At 46.9% G+C, this 22,680-nt stretch overlaps 9 protein-coding genes across 9 annotated transcripts; 4 read left to right on the top strand and 5 right to left on the bottom strand.

The window, feature by feature from the left end:
* Positions 1-15: 15 nt before the first annotated feature.
* Positions 16-997, top strand: rot1 (the record flags this gene model as incomplete). Its single annotated transcript, XM_031149337.1, has 4 exons — positions 16-144; positions 237-351; positions 416-594; positions 650-997. The coding sequence occupies 4 exons, from the start codon at positions 16-18 to the stop codon at positions 995-997; spliced, it is 771 nt and encodes a 256-aa protein (XP_031005564.1).
* Positions 998-1,226: 229 nt separating this feature from the next.
* Positions 1,227-2,899, bottom strand: phyA_1 (3-phytase A; the record flags this gene model as incomplete). The annotated part of the gene is made up of 2 exons (XM_031149336.1): positions 1,227-2,565; positions 2,616-2,899. The coding sequence occupies 2 exons, from the start codon at positions 2,897-2,899 to the stop codon at positions 1,227-1,229; spliced, it is 1,623 nt and encodes a 540-aa protein (XP_031005567.1).
* A 588-nt stretch (positions 2,900-3,487) lies between these two features.
* idh2 (Isocitrate dehydrogenase [NAD] subunit 2, mitochondrial) lies at positions 3,488-4,940 on the bottom strand (the record flags this gene model as incomplete). Its single annotated transcript, XM_031149335.1, has 5 exons — positions 3,488-4,279; positions 4,336-4,458; positions 4,510-4,596; positions 4,713-4,781; positions 4,854-4,940. The coding sequence occupies 5 exons, from the start codon at positions 4,938-4,940 to the stop codon at positions 3,488-3,490; spliced, it is 1,158 nt and encodes a 385-aa protein (XP_031005566.1).
* A 535-nt stretch (positions 4,941-5,475) lies between these two features.
* Positions 5,476-8,659, top strand: SEC5 (Exocyst complex component; the record flags this gene model as incomplete). Its single annotated transcript, XM_031149334.1, has 3 exons — positions 5,476-5,809; positions 5,854-7,916; positions 7,964-8,659. The coding sequence occupies 3 exons, from the start codon at positions 5,476-5,478 to the stop codon at positions 8,657-8,659; spliced, it is 3,093 nt and encodes a 1,030-aa protein (XP_031005569.1).
* Positions 8,660-8,876: 217 nt separating this feature from the next.
* On the bottom strand, positions 8,877-10,096 carry EPHX2_0 (Bifunctional epoxide hydrolase; the record flags this gene model as incomplete). Its single annotated transcript, XM_031149333.1, has 4 exons — positions 8,877-9,245; positions 9,309-9,443; positions 9,505-9,721; positions 9,777-10,096. 4 exons carry the CDS (start codon positions 10,094-10,096, stop codon positions 8,877-8,879), a joined length of 1,041 nt encoding a protein of 346 aa, XP_031005568.1.
* A 763-nt stretch (positions 10,097-10,859) lies between these two features.
* On the bottom strand, positions 10,860-12,512 carry LAE1_3 (Secondary metabolism regulator LAE1; the record flags this gene model as incomplete). Its single annotated transcript, XM_031149332.1, has 9 exons — positions 10,860-10,882; positions 10,939-11,210; positions 11,285-11,413; positions 11,489-11,646; positions 11,714-11,740; positions 11,793-11,953; positions 12,029-12,117; positions 12,249-12,298; positions 12,399-12,512. 9 exons carry the CDS (start codon positions 12,510-12,512, stop codon positions 10,860-10,862), a joined length of 1,023 nt encoding a protein of 340 aa, XP_031005571.1.
* A 1,189-nt stretch (positions 12,513-13,701) lies between these two features.
* On the top strand, positions 13,702-15,155 carry hpm5_2 (O-methyltransferase; the record flags this gene model as incomplete). Its single annotated transcript, XM_031149331.1, has 5 exons — positions 13,702-13,869; positions 13,966-14,089; positions 14,145-14,268; positions 14,323-14,780; positions 14,833-15,155. The coding sequence occupies 5 exons, from the start codon at positions 13,702-13,704 to the stop codon at positions 15,153-15,155; spliced, it is 1,197 nt and encodes a 398-aa protein (XP_031005570.1).
* Positions 15,156-19,432: 4,277 nt separating this feature from the next.
* LHYA1_G004369 (uncharacterized protein) lies at positions 19,433-20,800 on the top strand (the record flags this gene model as incomplete). The annotated part of the gene is made up of 4 exons (XM_031149330.1): positions 19,433-19,751; positions 19,835-19,950; positions 20,113-20,602; positions 20,658-20,800. 4 exons carry the CDS (start codon positions 19,433-19,435, stop codon positions 20,798-20,800), a joined length of 1,068 nt encoding a protein of 355 aa, XP_031005584.1.
* Positions 20,801-21,008: 208 nt separating this feature from the next.
* On the bottom strand, positions 21,009-21,830 carry LHYA1_G004368 (uncharacterized protein; the record flags this gene model as incomplete). The annotated part of the gene is made up of 2 exons (XM_031149329.1): positions 21,009-21,553; positions 21,614-21,830. The coding sequence occupies 2 exons, from the start codon at positions 21,828-21,830 to the stop codon at positions 21,009-21,011; spliced, it is 762 nt and encodes a 253-aa protein (XP_031005585.1).
* Positions 21,831-22,680: the final 850 nt, after the last annotated feature.

Raw genomic sequence — 22,680 nt, 5'->3', positions numbered from 1 at the left:
CCACTACAACCAACAATGGCCTCACTCTCTTTACCGTCACTACTCTTCGCGGGCGCATGCCTTGTTTCCTCTGCTACCGCAGCAATCGATAGTCAGCTGGTTGGGACGTGGTCGACGAAGTCGGGAAAGGTCATAACGGGTCCGGTACGTGCCTATTCTTGGAACAGGACAAGGCGAGGGCGAGAATGCTCTCGCGACAACGAAGCATGACGCTGATTGCAGACTTTTGGATATAGGGCTTCTATAATCCCGTAAACGACAGTTTTATCGAGCCCAGTCACACTGGCATTTCATACTCCTTCACGGCCGATGGATTCTATGAGGAGGCGTATTACAGGGCCGTTTCAAACCGTACGTCGAACACGAGCAACAATTTGCTGGCAAGGGAAAACAAATACTAATGATGCTTCTGTAGCTGCGGACCCATCATGCGTCCAAGGAATCATGCAATTTCAACACGGCACCGTGACAATGAATACTGACCTCTCACTATCCTTTGAACCAATTAAGGTGGACGGACGACAACTTTCATCTGACCCTTGCACGTCAAAGAACGGACAATATGCTCGCTACAACCAGACTGAGACGATGGCGGTAAGCATCTCCTGGGTAATTTACGATATCAGGATTGCTGATTTGGACGATGTAGAAATGGCAAGTCTACATAGACCCCTACACGAAAATGACACGCCTCGACCTCTACGCATTCGACGGCAAGAAGATGAATCCCATGTTCTTAGCCTACAGCCCTCCCGTCATGCTTCCTACACAAACTATGAACCCCACGCCGACGGCAAGCGCCAGTACCACTGGAAGCTCGAAGAAGAGAGACTTGGGGGGCTCAGACAACGAGCAGATGCCTATGCCAATGAACAAGGACTCGCATATCCACGCCACTCCAGCGCCCTTGCCTCTTATGCATCGAGTAGACCTTAACGTGGTCTGGTGGACGGGAGTAGCGATGATTGTTTTTGGCGGGACTGCGTACTTCTTATAGATAGCGAGCATGGGGTAATATGGTAGAGAATCTGTATATTGGAGGAAGACAAATAACTTAAATGTCAAGGCGTATAACCGGAGACGGCGGCGTTGGGGTTCAAGGACGTAATTTTGATTACTTCCGTAATGAGTACAATCCAAGAGGCTGGATTTCATGTAGACGAATAGGCGTTAATCGGAAGCTCAATTGTCTCAGTAAATCCTCGGGGTATTATAAGCACGTCTGTCTATGCAAAACATTGGTCCCATTTTCCACCTTGCCGTGCAAAGCTCAAACTATCTACGAACGCACTCAATTTACATCTCCCCAGATTATCCCCGCCGCAGGCTTCCAATGGCAAGACCTGATCATTCACAATGACGCGGACGAACTCCTCCTTAGCCCCCACACAACTCATCTTCTCAAAGTATGCCCGAGCAGCAAACGGCACCGACCAAGCTGCCGAATACCCCTTTGTGTGCTCCGTATCCTGCAGCGTCGTGTTCGACAACGGCATAGTAGCATTATACAGGCCCAGCGCAGCGAAGATAGCAGTCATATCGTTATCATGACTGAAATCTGCATACAGACTTGTCGTGCCACCGATGGGAAAGGTTTTCGGCGACGAATCCAGCGTGGAGTTAGTGCTGGTGTGGTCAGAGACAGGAGTGGCTGTCAGCCGAGCAATAAGCTCGTTGGTAAAGCCTACGCCTTGTGTGGGACCAAGAGGGTTGCCCCAGCCGTAGCCGTAGTACTTTCCTAGGGTTTGGTAGTAATCGTATGAATGCCATTCTGAGAGGGTAAAGAGGGAGCAGAAGGGTGAGATGTGACCCAGGGGGTTGGCTACGGTGTTGAAGGGGCAGAGATCCATGAGGTAGATTGTATCTGTATTGGTGAGGTTTACACCTGGGAGGTTCCTGTTTAGCCTTGCGGTAATGGAAGGGGTGAAGATGCCGAGCCATGTCTGTTGGGCGCTGTCCCCAATGTTGGAATCAAAACCATCTTCGAAGGAAGTGCAGAGGCCATGATCGAGGGTGTTGTTTGAACCTGCAACTTCACTAATGACGACAATTTTGTAAGGATACCCATCGTTCGACTCGGAAAGATCATCAATACGGGCATCGTGAAAGCCCTGGGTCCAGTTTTGGGCTGATTCTATTACTCTGTCCTGCCCTGAAGAACGGATGAAGGGTGTGGTGTTTTGAGCCAAAGATTTGTATCTGCAGTAGTACTTCTCGCCAGAGTTGATCATCTGCTGTTGGCCAAAGACAGATAGCTGGTCAGCTCCCAAAGTGTAAGTGTAGTCTTTGATGAAAGTATAACCTTTGCCATACGACTTTGCATGGGCGTGAATATTCGCTATTGTCTCACTGTATTTGGTGGATTTCGAACTTGTTGGATCTCGGGCACCATGGCGAGAAAGGATCTGTGCGAACGTAACTTGGCACTGGTCTGGTACTTCCGTAGCAATCTCTGATTCCACAGCAAAATAAGGAGAGTACTGGCCCCAATAGTGTGACAACTCAGGCTGGCATTGATAGCCCTCTGAGACAGAATCACATGATTGTGTTGGGTGACTCCAACCCCTATGTTCGAAATTAGCTTTTATATTCTACCCCGAGCCACCACCACCTACACACCAGGAAAGACATACGCAACAGCACGACGTAGGAACAGCAGGATAGCAATAACCCCCAGACTCATAATGACCAGTCTTCCGCGATTTCGGCGATTCTGGCTCTGAAACTTCCTCGGATGGCCCTCTAGAATTCTCAGAGTTTCCTCGTTGACGTGTAGTGTAGATCGAGTCTCGCGATAGTTCTCAGCATGCTCGGTAGATAGAATAGCCTCATACTTATAGGCCATGAGGCCTTGCTGGTGGCGCCCGGTCGGGTCTGTTTCCACCATTGCCGACTTCATCCTTGGTTCTTTGCTGCTCTTGACTCTTGGAATCATTCTAGTCGGTGCTCATAATTCAGGGGGGAGAGAGATTATGGGTGGGCAAATACCTTGCTTCATTGGCTCAAGAAGAAGAAAATGGAGGTGTCAATCCGGACATTGCTCGAGAAAGGCAGGCGATACGATCGATCGGTTACTATAGGGTTTTTGATGAATTGTTATCGAGTGCCTTGCCCACGTGTACGAAGACACTTGTTTGTGCTACCAATTTAGGTACCACACGTGACTTCAACTTGCATATATGAAGGTATTGCCGCTTTAGAAGGACGAGGTGGCATAAGTCTATCTGCTTACAATTGTATTCCATTACCTCGGTGTTATATATTCTCTCACTACCTTTTCCAGAATATCTCACGTAATGTGAAATATTTGAAGCATAAACCAGCGTCATCTCAGAATGCTCCAGATAGCTTGTACTGATATGGCAACAAATTTTCGATAGATTTGACTACAGTCTACGAAGATGTATATATAGACCGTAAATCTCAGAAACAGGCTATGCAATTTACTTAATGATACAGTCTAGAGCTCACCCCGTCAAGGCAATATCTACAAACGCTTGATAATTGCACCAGCATACTCGTGTGTCTTCGACTTTCCACCTAGATCTCCGGTCAACGTCTTTCCTTCTGCCAGGGTATCGAAGATAGCAGTCTCTATCCTTTGTGCGTGGTCGAACAAACCCATATGTCTCAACATCATTATGGAGCTAAGAAGAAGAGCGGTAGGGTTGGCAAGAGCCTTGCCGGCAATATCTGGTGCGGATCCGTGGACGGCTTCAAAGATGGAGCATTCATCTCCAATGTTTCCAGATGGTGTAAGACCAAGACCACCAATCAAACCAGCGCACATATCGGACAGAATATCACCATAAAGATTGGGCATGACCAGAACTTTATCGTTGTAAGGTGTGGGGTCTGTGACAATTTTCAAACAGGTGTTATCAAGGAGCTCGGCGTCGAATTCGATGTTTGGGTAGTCTTTAGCAACTCTGTTTGCGGTACCCAAGAAAAGACCATCGCTCATCTTCATGATGGTAGCTTTGTGAACCACACGGACCTTTAGTCTTTCAACATCCTGGGCATACTGGAATGCGAATCGAAGAACTCGCTCGGAAGCCTCTCGGGTGATGAGCTTTATGCTTTGCACAACGCCATCTACGACAATGTGCTCGATACCTGAGTATTCTCCCTCGGTGTTCTCTCGAATCAGGACGGTGTCCACGTTATCGTATGGGGTTTTGTAGCCGGCAATCGAACGGCAGGGTCGGACATTTGCGAATAAGTTGAATGTTCGTCGCAGGGTTAGGTTCAGGGAGACATGGCCCTTTCCAATTGGTGTCTAACATCATCAGCTACGGTTTTCTGCGGCCAGAGCAGAGCAGTGCAGATTCTTACAGCGAGGGGTCCTTTGAGGGCTACTTTGGTTCTCTTGATGCTCTCAACCGTTTCCGCTGGGATGCTCGTCTTCCCGTCCTTCAATTGCGGTGTAACATCGACTGCTTCCCATTTTATTGGGGCCTTCCAATTCCATTAGTAAATATCTTACAATGACTGACCCGTCTTCCATACCTTGGCCGCCGCGAAGATGTCCTTGACTGATTGCGAAATTTCAGGTCCGATACCGTCACCCTCAATCAAACTGACTGTGTAGAGTCCCTTATAGAATGTCAGCCCTTGCTATCCTTGCCAAACATGGTCTCCGACCCAATTGACTCCATTGCAGCACTGCAGATAGTTGTATTGGGCCTGGAGGGGTGTTATCGGGGCCTTACGTCTGAGTCCTTTTGTCCGTGAAACTCGGCGACCTTCCCCTTTTTCGCAGTGGCATATTGGCGACGGGACTAATTGAAACAGAAGTCAGTGAGTGTAACCTGCCAATGTGCTTGTGCGAGTTGTATATGGTTCAGCCTTACCTGCACTGCGGTTGAAGCCCAGGCGCGGGTCGAAGCTTGTAGGCATTGCCGCCGCGCTGGAGCAGCAAATGAACGAACGGCCAGCATTTTGATATAGTGATGTAGATACCCCGACTTTTGTGAAGAGTCGCAGGATAATTAGGAAGAGCGTTGGAGAGGAAGAGTTCGAGGACGTGATGAGGACGAAGAAGGATTTGCGATAGCTAAACGCGGCAAACAACGGGTTGCTTTTTCCTGGCGCCCCCGCGGTAGTTGTAGAAAGCGGCACCAGTTTATATCGAGTCGGGCGGAGTGCGACATTTCAAGTAGAGCATAACGAATGCCGCTTTTAAAAGTCAAAGTCCGAGGCCGCATTGTTCGATTCGGGTGTCACGGAAGGTACAGTACAGTACAGCTACGAGCATGTAGCGATAGCAAACTCGCGGTGTGAATGTAACACTTCAACCGCAGTCCAGACAACAGCATATGAGACACTTGATTCATTCTCCCAAAACCCGCGAGACTTCAACAACATGAAAATGCCAGGCCGGCGTAATGGAACTGCGGTGGACTAATGGTGATATTTTCGTAAACTGAATAAACTCTTCACCAAGCCTTCGAATCATCCAGAAACACTTCCGGGATGGCGGATTACGAGAGACGTGTGCTGGATCACTACCAGCTCTCCACCGCATATCCTCTAGAATGGCCCCCCGAGAAGGACCTGAGCGATGATTCAGATGAAGAGGACACGAAACCGCAACGCAATGGCATGTTGCGGAGGTCCAAATCGAGATATTCAGCCTTGGAACGGGTCACCAGTGATCGCAAGAGTCTAGTTCCTGGCTCGCAAAAAACGGGGAATGGCCCGGAGAATCTAGTGCAGAGAGATGAGCCTGATCCTCTGGGAACCACGGAAAGCGTTGTGAGAATATTGCGGCAGCTGGGTCTGCCGGTTCAGGATGATACACGGCTCCGTAGGTATATCTTTTCAAGCAATGCGCCCAGCTAACAGACGCAGGCAACAGATTCCTTCTCTCCTCTACAACTTTTTCCCCAGCGCTATTTCTATCCCAAGTCCATTCGACGGCATCTACCGACTCCCTCATCCGTGGTCTTGACACCCTCTCCAGATCTATTGACCAGAAATCCGCATCGTTGAAGGTCCTTGTCGAATCCAACTTCGAGCGCTTCGTTCGCGCTAAAGCCACCATTGACAATGTCTATACCGAAATGAAGTATCGAGGGGATGTTCCCACAACACGGCTTGGCCCACACTCGCGCCATGCCAGCAGGAATAGTTTCAGAACTAGCAGTGGAAATCAAGCTTCAATGGCACTTGGGCCCGACGCCAAAAAGAAGAATGCTTTGACGAAAGAGAGCGAGTATGGGGTTTTGGGCATCAAAACGCCGCTTCTCGATGTATCGGCCAAGGCAGAAGAAGTCTGGGGTCCAGCTTTGGGAGGGCGGGAGAAAGAAGAGAGTCTGAAATCCATGTCTACAACGGTTAGTCGATACAAAGAGCTTTATGAGGTCAACGGAGCCATCACCGACTGTATCAGAAGGAAAGACTACGAAAGTTTAGTGGAGGAGTATGCAAAAGCCAAACGATTTGCAGACGATGCCAAAAGACTCTCGGATCAGTTAGCTTCTACACCCCCTACGGATTCACAGATACACCAACTTCTGCTAGCTGCTCGGGTATGGCATGATGTTGAAGATCAAATTGAAGACTTCAAAAAAGATGTTTGGCGTAGGCTGATCGCTATGCAAAGCATTTCAAGGTCTGGCGATGCTTTTGGTGGCCAGCAGGACCAGCATATGGAACTCATTGGTATTTTGCTCGAATTGGGGGTGGTGGATAATCCTATATGGGTCTGGTTACTCAGCCGATACGACTACTTGAAGAGCAAAATTACTACATTTTCGGATCGTTCAAGGGTCGAAATTGAAATTCTCCGAAGGAGATTAGCCAAAGGAGACAGACCTACAGCCCAAGTAGTAGCATCACACCTGAGATCTCTTGCTCGCCAGACTGCTGAGGACAAACCAACCTCTTTAGATTCTGCAGAGATCATTGAACTTTGGGAGAAAATGAATACCTTCTTGACTGGAATGTTATCTGCTCAAGGGATTCTAGGCGAGGTCATGGAATTTTGGCAAACAGTACAAAGTTTTGTAGATGGTCAAGCCCAAAAAACATTGCCTATTGGATTAAATGGCGAGTCACGACAACACCATAGGCTTTCTGACCAAGGCACTCTCGACTTACAGAAAGGAACCGTAGAATTGGTCGATATGATAAGGGAGAGTATATTTGCGTTCTTCGCTGATCCACCTCTGGAAGATATTTCCTCCTTGTTCTCTCCATTACCACCAACTCCAAGGACCCCCAAATCATCTGGTGCTTCGGGGCTGACACCAACATCAATGCGAGACCCGAGGTTCAATTTTGACAACCTACCACCGCCATCACCGAAACGAGGCGAGGCGTGGGAAAAGTTTGCTTTCTGGCCACCGTGGTCAAATTCTCTGAGCGGAGCTAATTATCTCTCGAAACTTCTCGTCTTGGTGGGGACTGGTGCCAGTGAGATGGCATCCATCTCCGCTATCAGAAACGGTGACACGGCGGCATTAGAGCGACTGAAAGCCTTGGTAGGCGGTGCCCGCGAAAGGTGTGTGACCGCCATATGTGCAGCTTGGAACAAGGATGCCGAAAATATCAAGGTCTTGGAGGACTGGAGACGATCTTCGGAGAGGCGTAACCTGACAAGAATGCCTGCAAACTTCGGTGCATTTGAGAGTGCAGTTCTCTCGGGGATGCAGAAGATTCTATACATTTCCGAGGCAAAAGTTGGCTCTGCAGGTGTTGTCTTTCCTCCTCCAGCAAAGCTGTTGCAGATGGTTAGGAGCCAATTTGTGACTACGTTATACAAGGCATTGAGTGGAATGGTGGAAAATGCGGAGAAATCTGTGGCAAAAGCAGAAGATGACTGGACGACGGACACCGATGGTCTCGCAAGTCCTGTTGCAACTGTGATCGCTACTAGCATTGGGGCAGGGACTGTCAATTCTAGTGACAGGGTAAATTGTATTTTCCTCCACAAAGTAGATTTTACTAACTCTTACAGAATGTTCGCATGCTCCTAACTTTGAGCAACCTTCAATTTCTCCGTGTTGACATTGTTCCAAACCTCACAACCCAATTTGAGAACGCATTCTCGGTCAAGTTGACCGAGGAAGCCAAGACAATCCGAGATGTCCTTGGCCAAATCGATGCCCGTCTCTTCCAATCCTACACCCGGCCGGCCGTCGAAAACGTGCGCAGTATCATCCGTCGAGGCATTTCTGCTCCAGAGTGGGCTCCAGGACCTAACGAGAAACCGAAGGATGTCAGACCTTATATCTACGAAGTACTCCTCAGTCTTGTCCTTATCCATACCCAGGTCTCCACCACAGCCTCCTCCCTGACGGCTCAAGTACTTTCGTACCTTCTCGAGCAAGCATCCCGCGAACTTCTTGAGTCGTTCAAGCAACGTCAACGCTATCCCCTACCGTCACTCATGCAAGCAACTTTGGATGTGGAATTTGTGGCACAGACTCTTAGCCAATACACGACAGACCGCGCAAGTGAAACACAAAGTCAAGTCTATCAGGAGCTAGATAAAGGGACAGACAACGATGCAAGACAGAAACTACAAAATGAGCTGCCGGAAATGAGAGCCGTGCTCAAGAGGCTTAGAGAGGGAAGCAGAAGCGAATTTGCTTGTTTCAAGAAGGCTAGAAGATCAGAAAGGCCGTCCATACCACCACCACCCACAGTGTGAGTTTGGACAGGGTGAAGTGGACCTTTGATGATACCATGCTAGATATGTAAATGTTGATTTCACACTAGCGAACACTAGCAGAAACTGCAATATACAAGTTCTCTGCCCACCGCTATCCCTTTTTCTTCACTTTTCTTGTGAGCATCGTTCGAAGGAATTCTAAACCCAGCGCCACATTTCATGATACTTCTCCTGATTTCCATCATCTCCCAGCCATTCACTTTTCAAAAAACGCCCCCAATATTTCGTTTGTCTCATCGGGCTTCTCCAGCTGAATCCAATGGCCTGCATCAAGATTCTTCACTTCCAGATGAGGTGCGTTCGGCTTCATCTGCTTTGGGAAATCAGCGCTTGCAGTGATGACATTATTCCCCGTGAGCAACAGGGTGGGCTGCTGAAGCTTGTAGTTTTCCTGTGGGATTTCTGCTTCCAGCATCAGTGATCGAAAGAGTATATTAGCGCGGGGGGGGAATATACCTTTTTCGTCGCCAGCATTGATGTCGTGCAACTGTGCTCTGTACCAGTTGATCGCTGGTGCAAATCCACCTCTAGAAGGAGCGAACTCTTTCCTGAAATCCGCCTGGTCCTGTTCGGGGCATTAGCTAGTCTTTTGAGTACACGTGCTCCTAGGAGAATGCGGACAACTTACCTCTGCAGTAAGATATGCAGGCTTCGGCGCCATCATACCAGCTTCGAACCAAGTCCTTGCCCCACCGGGTGCACCCATATACTTCTTCACCAGCTCCTCGTCCCGCGTATGGAATAGACTCTCTGCAGAGTCGATCTATCCTCTTGTCAGCTCAAACTCCCTAATCTTCCGTTGCTTGGAAAGGAGGGGGGCTTACATTCTTGTCCATGATTTCAGCGGCATCCTTCTCGTCAAAGAACAAGAAATAGCCAAATACAGAGAAGCCCATATGCTGCTGCACCATCCCATTAATAAACTCCACGTTCTTTCTCGTGAGCCCCTGACCCGGAGGCGAATATCCAACGTCCACAAAAACATATTTGCTAAACAACGCCGGATAAAAGTTCGCCATGCGAGACAGCAGAAACGATCCCCTATTTCTATCTCAACATGAATCCCTCTGATCCCCGTAAACAGGATTCTACTCACCAGTCATGGGCAACCCCAACGACCTTCCCGACCTTCTCGTGGTCAAGGATCTCCTTCACATCATCACTCATCCCCTTCCCCGTATACGCCTGTTCGTCAAGCGGCTTGGAGCTCTTCCCATAGCCCAGAAGCTCGGGCGCGATAACGCCGTAGCCTCTCTGCGAGAAATACTTGATCTGGTGGCGCCAGTGGAAAACAGAGGATGGGAAGCCGTGCAGGAAGAGGATGGTTTGGCTGTTGGGGCTGGAGGCGCGCACGTGCATGTAGTTGTATGTGAAACCTCGGGAGGTCTTGAGCTGAGATTGGGGGTAGGAATCCATGGTTGGTGTTGTTGATTGTTTGTTCTTGGTGGTATTGAAATGTATGTAGTGATGGGAATGAAGAAATACTTAAATTGAGAGAAGGTCCTTCTTGATAATATATATTCCCGACAAGGCTTATTTTAGCCAGAAACTTATATTTCATGACTCGATAATGTAGAGAAAAACACTTACATCAAACAGGGATTCAGATCCTATGGAGTTACGGTACGTGCTGTCTGATTTGGCAGTTTTGAGATATGAGATAGGATCGGCCTCCGCAAATCATCATACTGACTAAAGCATTGGTGGGAGCCGGAGCTACAACTGAGACCTCGTAACTTTGTCCGCTCTAAACTGTGTAGCGTTGTCAACTATCGGATCCCGCAAAAATGAGAATCAGTAGATATTCGGTTCTGTCAAGCTTGATCCTCTTAGGCGTCTGCCCAATGCATCGATCGAACTTGAAAATATCCACATCACTGTTTCATAAAGTACGATAACTCTAATTCAAGCGCCATTTCAACTTGTTTTCTGATAGATTATATCCAGGGAGGTGTATTTTGAGGCCGTCGAAAATCCCACTCCAACAATCCGAGTAAACGCCTATAAACCTTTATACAGAAGTATCAACTGTACTAGTCCCAGGCTTACGTCCATATACGATGACACTTTTCGTTGGCTTGTCAGCAAGTATTCATTGTAATAATAGGACTAGAGGGAGATAACAGTGCCCCGTCATGTCGCAAAATACTAGTGGAATAGATGTGTAAAGGGAAATCACTTACAAGTCATAATAAGTGTGGTCTAGCTGACCGTTAGTATAGACACACAGGTCGTAGAGATGTTGGGATAAAGCTTACACCGCACATTTTGTGTATCCTTCCTCACTTGTATCAGAAACATCTCGATCTGCTCGCGAGACCAACCATACGCCTTGTTAAACATCCGCAAACTCATCGCACTCACCCCTTGTACCATGTTGTGCATTTCAAACGCACCAATAAGCTTCAAGCGCTTTTCTTTCGGCCAAGCTGAAGTTGGCATCTTGATGCGCTTCTCAACCACGTCCACAAACCCTGCTGCTGTCATGTACTCGGCATACCGAGTACAAGCATCAAGGGGTACTCCCAAGCTTTGGGGGGTTAGCAAAAGGGCATTATACAGATATCTCTTAATTTAATTGTGAAGCTCATAAACAAAACTCACATTGTAGATGCTTGTAGCGCTTGTCTGCTGAATTCGAATAGGCCGCTATCAGGCGGCGCCGAACCATCATCACAACGAACCTTCGGGTACACGCATTGCAACTCGGTGTAGCCCCCTGGTTTGGTTTGTCTGAAGCCATTAAGTAAGCTGGACACATCCTAGCGATGGGAAGGGGAATTGTACTCATAGCATTGGCTCACCAACTTTGGCCAGTCCCGAATTGAGAGGAGCAAATCCCTTGCATGAATTAAATCAAAAGTGTTATTCCCAAAAACCCACGACTGTTCGACGTCGTCGATCTCGAAGCGACAGTTTGCTGGCACCCATTGTGGCTGAACAGGGGCAATATCTAATCCTAATACCTGTTCGTTTCGTGAAAGAAGCTCAGCATTGGGTGCCTTGAAGGGTAGCCAGCAAGACGGTAAATACCTCGGCAGAAGGAAACGCATCAGCCACCTGCAGTAAATTGTCAGCTCGGTATTCCCATGAAGTCCTGCTACGTTCTCACATTGATCGCCCATAGTCCGGTGCCGGTCCCCAGATCCAAAATTCGCTGGGGTTGGGGGTTGATAGGAGCAAGAAACAGCTTCTTGTCGAGCAGCATTATATATTTCGCATGGGACATGTCGATTCGATCCAGCTCTTCTTCGTCGATTGGGAGGCCATATTCTACAGACCATTGTCAGAATGCTCAATCGTATGCGCGCCAGCCTGCTGTCGCAGCTTATTCTTGTTGCATCGCACCTTCGTTTCCGTATGCAGCGTAGGTCCTCCCATGTTCCTCGACGCCCCTTGTAACGGCGGAAGAAAGCGTTTCAGTAAGCGATCCAGGCCTGCACAGTATAAGATCAGGAAAAGCATGCTAGAGATGTAGGGATTGGAGGGTCGTGAGCGCAGTATATTGCCCTGCCTTGGAAACCAAGGTACCCTGAGGATTGGATTGGGCTGAATTGATCGTGCTTACGCTGAACCCGCGTACGATGAACCCGCATAAGCTGAATCGCCTTCAAAGTCCTGTCAAGGGTATTAGCACCTACTGCTGCACAGTATGCGTATGCAAATCGGGGAAAGATGCGCATTTAGATAAGGAGGGGGGGCCAGGGGGGTGCCAAACATTCTGAAATTCCGCTTCAATTGCATCGTCTTCGTGAACCGTTGCAGGTGGAGGCGGAGGTGGAGGCGGAGGCGGAGGCGGAGGCGGAGGCGTAGCTCCTGGTAAATCGTCCATACCAGAGTCACAGTACCAACCTATGCGCTTGTTCGGTAGCAGGCCACGAGGAGTGGCTCGGGTGCGACGTAAGGTATGATGGGAGGGGGGAGGTAAGGAAGGGTTGGGCCGTCGTGTCCCAATGAAGGTGATAGTGCAGGGGCGGGAACTGGACGAAGAATCTCTACCTGGCCTGCGCGGGTACCATAAGTAGGTAGATAGAAGTATATCTGGGTAAGGTAGGTAGGTACTATAAGTAGGAAGAAGTAGAAATATGGCAGAAATGGGGGCGAGGTACTTGTAAAGACCTTCTTCCTACCTACCTACAATATACCTATATTCGAGGGCCTAGCGGGGTACATGTGCGGTTTTTAGTCCCATAGTTAACGGCTTAGGGCAAGTTCGGGCGATTTATCACGGAAAGTTAACAAGAAGAAGCCAGAAAGATGCAGGTGCAGATGCTGGTGCTGGTGTAGATGCAGATACCTACCTACTGTAGGTAGTCCTAACAGATAGCGATGGTCGGCTGGTTGCGGAGAACGGACACTTCGGGTGGGCTGCGAGTACTACTGGAGTAGAAAGGAGTATCAGATCAGAGGGAAAACAAGTACGGGGTGAGGATAATGGCTGTATATGTTCTTTTTTATTTTAATATGGTCTCTACAAGCATAGATAGATGGATGGTATGTATAGTACAGTAAGCGCATGTTACGAGTATCCATCCCGCTTCTCTTCTCTTCCCCTCCCTTGTCCCCTCCCCTCCCCTCGCCTCACCCCATCGTCCCACCATATGTTGCTTTTGACTGTTGGAACTACTGCGGATATAACATACACAGCAGGTGTGTATGTCGGACGCTTGTTGGTTGTGGAGAACTTCACTTTACTACTGGCTCACAAATCTGCAATATTCTATGCTAACCCGCATCCGGACAAACCCACATAGGAAACTAACTTGTAAAAATTGTTGGTTCCAGCAAGCCGGGTGCTTGGCCGTCTACAGTTAGTTATCTTTAACAAACATCCGACTAGCCTTACAGTATTACGCAGTACATATCCTCTCCTGAAACACAGACTTGAGTGAAATCTGATTCTTAATACACTTACTTTCCCTCTCCCTGAGAATTCACTCCCTCTCCCTCTCCTCCCCCCCTCCCCCAAAGAGTACTTTAATACTCGCTTTTTGCCTCCTATCCTATCTCACTTCAAAGATATGGCTACTTCAAATTCGGACCTTGTCCGAAAGGCCGAGGCCATTCTGGCAAGTGCCAAATCCTTCAAGGGTGACCGAGCCGAAAGATACGAATTGATGAAGCAAGTAGATCTCTTTTATCAGGACTTGGAAGATCCAATGGACGCTATGCTAAAGCAATTCTCGTCTGTAAGTGACAATACATAGAGACAGGCCCCAGATTCAATCTTCATTCCCCATTCCCTTATTATGGCCTAGCATCTTTGCTGACCTTCAATACAACAGACAAGCGTATCAACTTCGCTGGCTGTGATGGTTGCTAGTGGTGCCTTTGAAAAGATGCCGAAGCAGGGCAGCATCACAGCGAAGGAGCTCGGCGCACTTGTCAAGATCGAGCCGAATGTCATAGGTCTGTGGTCTCGATGTCTTTCACTCTGGCTCTCGGGACTGATTTGGCGGAATAGCACGCCTTATGCGAATGCTCACAGGTACTGGCATCATTGAACTCACTGGAGATGACACCTACGCTCATACCCCTAAGTCTCTCGTCTACCTACAAGGTGCAGCTGTTGATTTCTGGAATCTATGGTACGTATACAAGCATTCGCCCCAAGCATATATCACGTGTTAACAAACATCCAGCACAAATTTCACCCAGTGCTTCCTCCGCTTTCCCGAGTACTTCAAGACCAAAACCCCAGAGGACCTGATTGATCTCCGGAAGACTCCATATTCTTTCGCATATGGCGCTGAAGGTCTGACGTTCTATGAGGTCCTCGCATCGAAACCCGAGACTCTAAACATGTTCAATAAAGCTATGATGCAACAGGAAGCTTCGTTGCCAACTCTAGGGATGTTTCCATTCGCGTCCCTCAAGAATGAGGTAGAGGCCGAACCACAGAGGGCCTTCGTTGTTGATATTGGTGGTGGAAGAGGCCAATCTCTTCTCCTGATCCAGCAAGAAACCTCCAATGGATTTGGAACGAGCTCGAAGATGATCTTGCAAGACAAGCCCCATGTCTTAGATACAATACCGCCAGAGCTGGTTCCCGGAATTGAAAAGGTGCCATATGACTTTTACACTGAGCAACCCATCAAGAGTAAGTTGTATCCTTGTTTTCAAGTTTCAGAATCGAGACTAATAGTGTCTAGATGCCCATATCTATTATATACGCCGAATCATGCACAACTATCAAGACAATGTTTGCAAGACAATTCTGGAGAATATCGCCAAAGCTATGGGTCCCACTTCTCGTCTCTTGATTGCGGAGATCATTGTTCCCGCTCGCACTACAGTGGGTGAGGACATGAGCACGTATTGGATGGATATGGTAATGCTGGGCATTGGTGGGAAGGAAAGACGTGCAAACGAATTTAGCGATCTTTTACAGTCTGTGGGTTTGGAATTGGTCAAGATCTGGCCAGCGAAGGTTGGTAATCAGGCGGTTGTGGAAGCGAGATTAAAAGGGGCTTGATGTTGACAATCCGGTGTATTGGGTAATACTCGCCTTGTTTTTAAGTCTGATAGTGGAGACTGTTTAGCGTGGAAAGTATGAATCCTACATATGTAACTAACCCTTTACCCTGGTGTAAATCCGTAGAATAGCAAGAAATATAATAGCTAAAGCATTCTTAAAGTGAGAGCCTTATATTTTATCGGATGTAAGCTCTCTAAGTGGTGCGGGTATAGAATTATGGGTTAAAACTGCCTCCACTATTAGACTTAAAGAGGGTATTTTATAGTATATCTGCAGAATTTCATCCTGGTATGAAAACCTTAGAGTGTCTGGTTTTAAATAACTATTTATAGTATCTCCAAAGAATATCAAATGATCATTTTCAACGACGGCGATGGATTAGGTATATAGCGAAAGCTGTATTGGGGGAATAGTTCCGTTAGTACATATATGCCTTATTATCTTTCTGCTGTCTCTGCGTTGAAAAGGGCTTCATAGTGGATGACATTGTAGCATATGAATAAGATCCTGCAAGTAGGAGATAGAAATGACGGCAATTGCAGTGCCTTCTAGAATGCAAGCTACTTGAAACAAATTCTGATCCTAGCAGCTATTTCAAAGGGCGTTCCTGTTGGGGCGTTTTAGTAATGCGTAGTTTCAAGCAGTCCGCTTTCGGGATGGAGAACAGCGAAAACAGCGCAGGTTCAGGAGTCAAATTTGAAGCAAGGATATTGTAGACGCTACAATGGTACTTTGCAGGCACTAATTTATATTCTGGCTTTTCTTCCAAATAGCCGTAGTGAATTTGTTTTAATGGACCGGATAAGTTCTCCTCGTAGGTTGTAATTCGGGATGACTTGCCAATAGCATTAGCTCGCCCTTAGATGGTACGGACATTGTGACGATTACGAGAGGATTCTCGTTAAAGTTTCTCCTTCTCATGCGAAAGACCTAGAGGTGCAGACCAGTGGTAAGCCCATAGTGTGGTCTGGTCGGGACTTGATTAGAAGTGAAGTTCTGAGCAGAGGCAAATGTAACATGTACCAACAAATCTCCTCGAGGATGATTTATTCCTAGGGCGACTTTCCTCCATAGCGAGTGAGTGGTATGTACTCGAAATAACAGGCGTCACCCTCCGTCGTAATCTTTGGTGTCTTAATAGTTACAGATGCATTGTTTACGAGGGAACAAATTCTAGTGCATTGTTTATCTTACATACATGATCTTTCCAGACCCTCTTCCAAGGTACCTCCACACATCAAGAAAAGACACAATCATAACCTGGGGATTTAACACAAACACCAACTTTAAGGGATGTCATACTAATACTCTCCCACTGTCCACCACCGGCTCCACATTTTGAATCTGAAACAATCTGGTTCGCAGCATTGGTAAGAGATCCCTTTTGAGGGGGCGGGGTCCTATTAGAGTCGTTAGCATTTGAGCATACAAACCTCTTCATAGAGACTTACAGAGCATTGCCTTGTCCTGGATCATAATTGATATAAATTTCACACTGTTTGTTATCGCTGACTACAACAGGACACCACTTCCAGTCCTGACCTCTCACGTAACAAGTGGGGTCGCTGACAGTGACAAAATCCGAGCCTGTACCGATTTTGGCAATTGCGTTCTGGCAGTCTGAAACACTAGGGCTTCCAAAAGGACACGAGGGTGCTGTGGCTGAAGCTGAACTCGTGGTGGCAATCTTGGTACTAGAGGTTTTCGTCGTTTGAGTGGCTGTACATGTTATTTCAGGCACGTAATTATAGGATGGCAGAACGATGTAACAGCCTGCACCGATCGTTAGGCAAGTGTCGCCACCACCGGGAGAAAGCCCTTCGCAGAAGGTACCCGGACCCCAGGATGTTCCGGAGACGAGTGAGCCTGTCGCTGTGGAAGACTTCGTTGAGGTGAAAAGCGTCGTTGGGGGTCTGGTGGTGCTGAATATAGAGGACCCGGTGCTCAGCTGAGATGAGCTTCGAACTGTTCCAGAAGAGCTTACTACCTGAGAGCCGGAGGTACTTGATCCTGTCGAGCTTATGGTCGGGGTTATAGACATGGAGCTGAAGCCACTGCCAAACTGAGATAGGATATCTGCGTTCACGGAAGAAGCAGCCGCCGCAGCCGCAGCAGTATCGAAAGGGGTCGCAGGGACCCAACTCTGGTCAATGAAGTCTGGATCTAGCACATAGTGTATACTGGGTAGCGCAGAGCTAGCCGAACTGCTCGCCGATGAGCTCTTGGAAGAGCTTTGGGTAGACGAGGCCGTTTGAGAAGGTTTGGTCTGGGATGGAAGAGACAGACTAGCATCCGGGTCTGGAGTAGGGATCAAATCTGTCCCGATGAGGATGGCTGGTAGCAGAGGTGGGAAGTATAATCCGGGAACAGTGCCAACACCGAAGACAAGAGTTACGCCAAGGCCCCCACTGCAGAAGACAAGGCAGGGGAAAAAGAGGAGTGCAAGTACTTCAGCGCCACTTGAGTCTCTGGTCGTGTAAACTTGATTTGTTGTGACCCCAGCAATGGTGCTGAATGAAGAAGTCGATACAGCTGAAAAGCTAGTGACTGTAGGGAATCCGGGTGGAACGATAATTGCACCTCCCGAGGATGAAGGTGAATGGACGGTGCTTTGTTGGGATTTTGTGGAGGAGGGACCGGTGGTACCGCTTCTTGTCGTTATAGTGTTGGACTGGCTTCCCGATGATGATGATTTTGCCAAGTTTGAGGAGAAGCTAGATGGTCCAGACGATTGGCTGGAGGTGGCAGATTTTGTAACCCCTGAGCTCGACCCAGAGGTAGTGCTGCTACCATCACCTTGGGATGATCCAGTGCTAGCAGTGGTACTCCCAGTCTGAGATGCAGAAGACGCACTCTGTACGGTAGAGGATCCCGAATTGTTCAGCAGTATAGTTGAGGCTTTAGACCTGGAGCTTGATTTGGACGATGATGGTTGAGGTGGGGCTGATGAGTTTGTTGATGAGCCCCCTGAGCAGTCACTTGTGATGACAGGAGGAAGTGGTGGTTTGGTTGGAGCCAGAACATTGACTGAAGATCCCAGTTGTACCCACACTATTCAAAGGAGTAAGTAACTTGCTCGTTTTACTAACAAAACGTACACTCACCTTGTCCAAGTTCGCCAACGGATGTTGATGTAATTGCTCCTTTGCTGTTACTTGTTTGGATCACTGTACCTGCACACCCAACCCCGGCATAATCAGTGAGAAAAGAAGCGATATATGTCGCAGTTGTAGTTACAGTTGCTGCTGTTGCCTTCACTGTGGTTTTGGATGGGGTCATGCCAGAAGATCCGAATGAAACGCATGACTTTGTTTCGGTGGCCTGTGTACCTTCATAAACACACAGATTGTACGCTTGCTGACTCAAGATTGATGATTGTATAGAGTTACTAGCCGGCACGGCGCCATATGATATTGAGAAAAGGGTAGAAAGGGCAGCTATCATTGCTCTACGGCGGAGAGAACCCATCATCATTTAAATTTCCCAAGAGAATGGCTTCTAAAGAGATGTACTGAAGGATAAGGTGAAGAGACAGATATTTAGATGGAATTCTCTCAGCTCTGTAGGTCTTGAGCTCATTATAACACATCATCTCCGGTAGGCTTGGAACAATGGGTTGACGAGACCCGGGTCCGCATAGGAGCCAACAATCCTTCAACCATAACTTAAATCAGACATCAAAGAAAAAGCAAGTAAGCAAGTCATGTTTGAATCTTGAATAAGCTTATTTCAGGCGCTCCTAGGCAGAACTCTAAAGAACTCGTCGCAAACATTGGTCATGATTCACAAGCCACTGCAGCTGAGGGTTCCATAAACCAGGAGGACGAGGCGCAGGTACATTAAGGCTATCCGTTGCTGACGCCCCCACACCCGAGTAATTTGAAAACGGATGATATAATCGCGGGTTCTCCGGAGATACAGCCCAATGCGGGTATTGAGGACATGTCAGCTATGGTTAATAATCAAGGCGGCTTACTGTCATCACCATAAAGGTTTCATGTTTGCTTTTATCATTGTTCCTTCCTACAATACGAACTCAGCTGGGTGGATTGTCCTTTATATAGGTGCGGTTCGGCAATGATCCTGATGGAAGGATGTCCTTCGGAAGTGAGGTATTTGCAATGCTGGGTTATTCTTGTAGATAGTCTTATTTCATTTCCAAGTACTGCACCGTATACATATCTCATAATCCAATCTACATTACTTTCTATCCATTCTCTTTAAACTATTTATCCATCTGTCTTTCCTATCATTACATGTTCCCATCTAACAAGATGAGACTCTCAACATTTCTCGTGTTCCCAGCACTCTTTTGGGCCTCAAATGGCCAAAATATTAATCAACTATTTCATACGGTCCCAATCCCAGGAGCAGGAAGTTGCAGTGGTGCTCAGAGCCTAGCTTTGAATAGCTGGCTTACCGATACTTTGACTCTTGTCAATGCGGCCATGGATGATTTAAAAACTTTCGACATGGGCAATGTCGACGCCACTCCACGTCTTACACGAAACCTCATAGCTTGGTTCAAAGTCCGTGTTACGAAGGGTAGAAGAGTGAATGAAGGAGACACTGGGAAAATCACTACCATCTCCAGTAAGTAATGTTCCTGGCAAAGTGTACTGAAGTTTTATTTTTGGGATGAGGTCTTGAAATTGAGGGCTAACTTTGTTTTACAGACACATTCGCTGCTCTTGCCGACTTCCTTGCTGAGCAAAACCCAAACCTTGTTGGAGAAAGTATGCCATGGCTTTTCTGCGGTGGCGGTTGGCAAGTAGAGACCGACCTGTTATATGTAAGCACCATCAGCTCCTATTAGCATACTGATACTTTTGAACAACACTTCCAAAGTTCACTTGGCTCCAGCCGTTTTCTTGGAAGTGCAAGCGAAGCACTTACATGCTTACTACAAAGAACGAACACTAGGAAGTATAATGCTGACTCTTGAGTTCTCTAGGAAGAGGACACCGGTAACCCCATACTAGATGACAGCGTCAACCCACCCGTCCAGGCAAACATGCGAACATTCCCCATCCCCCCAGGCGCCGATGACTCAATAACGAGCCTACTTTCAAAGATGCAGCAAGGATGGCCTGCCAACCCTGCATACTATGCCTACTGGTCATCCGACATCCGCGACTATATGATCGTCCCAGCAGCGAAGAGGTACAATGGAAACCCTCGGGACTTCTGCACCCCTCCCACAGGAGAAATCTTCTTCGCGTTCACTATTGATGACATGCTAACGGATAGCGTCACTATCTGCCCTGATTCCTTCAATACTCTTTCCGAGCCGTTCGAGACGATTCAACAGTCTATGGCAGCCCCTGCCGCCGCGAACGTTGGTACTTACCTTAACGACGTGTCGCCGAGAGGATTGACGCTTTTGCATGAGTTTATTCACTTGACGCTTGGGACGGATAAGAAGAAAACTGGTGACAGTGGAAGTAAGAAACATCATCTCGAGACTCGTGTTATGTAGAGATGCTAACGTTGTGGCAGCTAAACCAACAGAGTGCCTGACACTGGCTGGAGCTAAGGCCGTGATAAACCCCGACTCCTACGCGTTCTTTGCTTGGTCGTTATTCTTAGAGGCGCATGGGCCTAATAATCTGCAGTGGCACACTGGGCGGAGTCAAGATTAAGCGTTGGTTTGTAAAGCAGGATTGATGGAAATATTTGGTGTTTTGTACGGTATTCTTCTTTGGCATAAAGCATTCGTCAAGTTCAGTCGGGGTTGTACTAGAGTCCTTGGACCGAAATTCAAGCTACCCTTTTTGATGAGGAAGTTTTAACAGTATTCTATCCTTACAGTCAATCTGCCGTTTTGGTTACATGAGCTCCAATGGCATTCTATTCCCATAAAGACAAATCGCTCTCCTCCGTCCCAAAGAAATGCGTCGGAAAATGTTCAAACGCACAGTGTCTCTCTATAAACTTAACCATCCGCCTCTCTCTGAGCCCTCTTAAAAGGTGTTCCCAAACACCTTCCCACTTCCCATCCAACATCACCCCCGCGCTCTTCTTGAAGTCTTTCTCCCTTTCTTCATCATTCCAGAAATCAATGAACCGCATAACTACCTCCCCTCCTTCTTCTTCTTGGATGAACCCCCGAACTCCCCTGCCATTCATCGCTTTGGGTTCAGTCGGGCCGGGGCTCAAGAAGTAGACTAGACTTCGGAGGTCTTCAATCTCGAGACGGACCGCTGGTGAAAGGACGGGGCTGAAGTGGGCATCCATCACCCCAGTGAAGGCTGTGACGCGGTCCCACCAGAAGCCGGTGAAGTTAACATGCACGGTGCTTGGTGGCAATGTGCTGATTGCGGCCAGTCGTTGAAACTGGGTGGCCGCTGCTGGTGAGGCTTCGAAAGCCGAGAGGGACTCGGCAGACGTCCAGCCTGTGCTTTACTTTAATGATCTGGGGTCTGGGTATAGAATTGGTGGGAGATTTAATGTACCTGTAATGAACCAGACGGTTTCGGGGGATTCAATCACTCTTCCCCATAGCCCATGGAAGAATCCGGGTTGCTGTTGTCTTCTCGTGGGTCTCATTATTGAGAGCCATTTCTTGCCATCGGTTGTCTTTGGTTTCTCAATAGTTATAGAGAGAGGGATTGTTAAGGTCGTCCATGATGCGAGAATGTATTTTCGCTCGGTGGTATTTGGTTCTACCATGCTGGAGAGATGGAAAGGAGTATTTGATATTTTTATAATTTTAGCAGCAAAAGGCGAAGTCGCCATGCGGGTATTCATAGTGAAGCTAACTGCTGACTATAGGAATAAGCGAGACTATTTTTAGAAAGAGAGTCTCTCTTAGGTATTAAAAGTTAAGATCGCAAAATCACTCTCTTTAATATATCTACTTTTAGATAATTAATTCTTTTATAATACTTTTATAAAACTATCTTAAATTAATTATATAATTATTAAGATATACAATCCGCTCTAGGATCTGCTCTAGGATTTTTTCTAACCTTTCTAGTTATATGATCTAGCTTATATGATTTAGTATAGCTTAGTTAGCAAAGAGGCATTACCTTTTTATATTTATAATATTACCTAAATACTAAGTATTAATTAACTAGTATTAAGTCTATATTATATAATAGAGAAGTAATTATATTTTATATATTAATACTTATAATACTAATACTAATTAGTAGTTATTCTTATAAGAGATACTATAGAATAATAAGGTTTAAAAAAGAAGTAAAGATATAATATAATAACTAAATTAAATTAATAAGCATTAAGTTTTTATACTAGAGAATAGTAATAATAGCTTATAGATTTCTAATAACTAATAGATTAATAAGAAGAGAAATAGATAATATTATTTAATTTTTCTAGTAACTAATTAATTAATAAGAAGATATTAATACTACTAGTTACTAGTAATTTAAAAACTATAGTAATTAATAGATTAATAAACAGCTATATTTATTATATTATAAGAAATAAGTTTTAAAAGTAAAGCATAAGCTATGCCTATGCTTACTAAGCCTTAACCGGAGAGCGCTTACTT

Source organism: Lachnellula hyalina (genome assembly GCF_007821495.1).
Source record: "Lachnellula hyalina strain CBS 185.66 chromosome Unknown contig00062, whole genome shotgun sequence".
NCBI lineage: Eukaryota > Fungi > Ascomycota > Leotiomycetes > Helotiales > Lachnaceae > Lachnellula > Lachnellula hyalina.
This window is presented reverse-complemented; position numbering and strand designations above follow the sequence as displayed.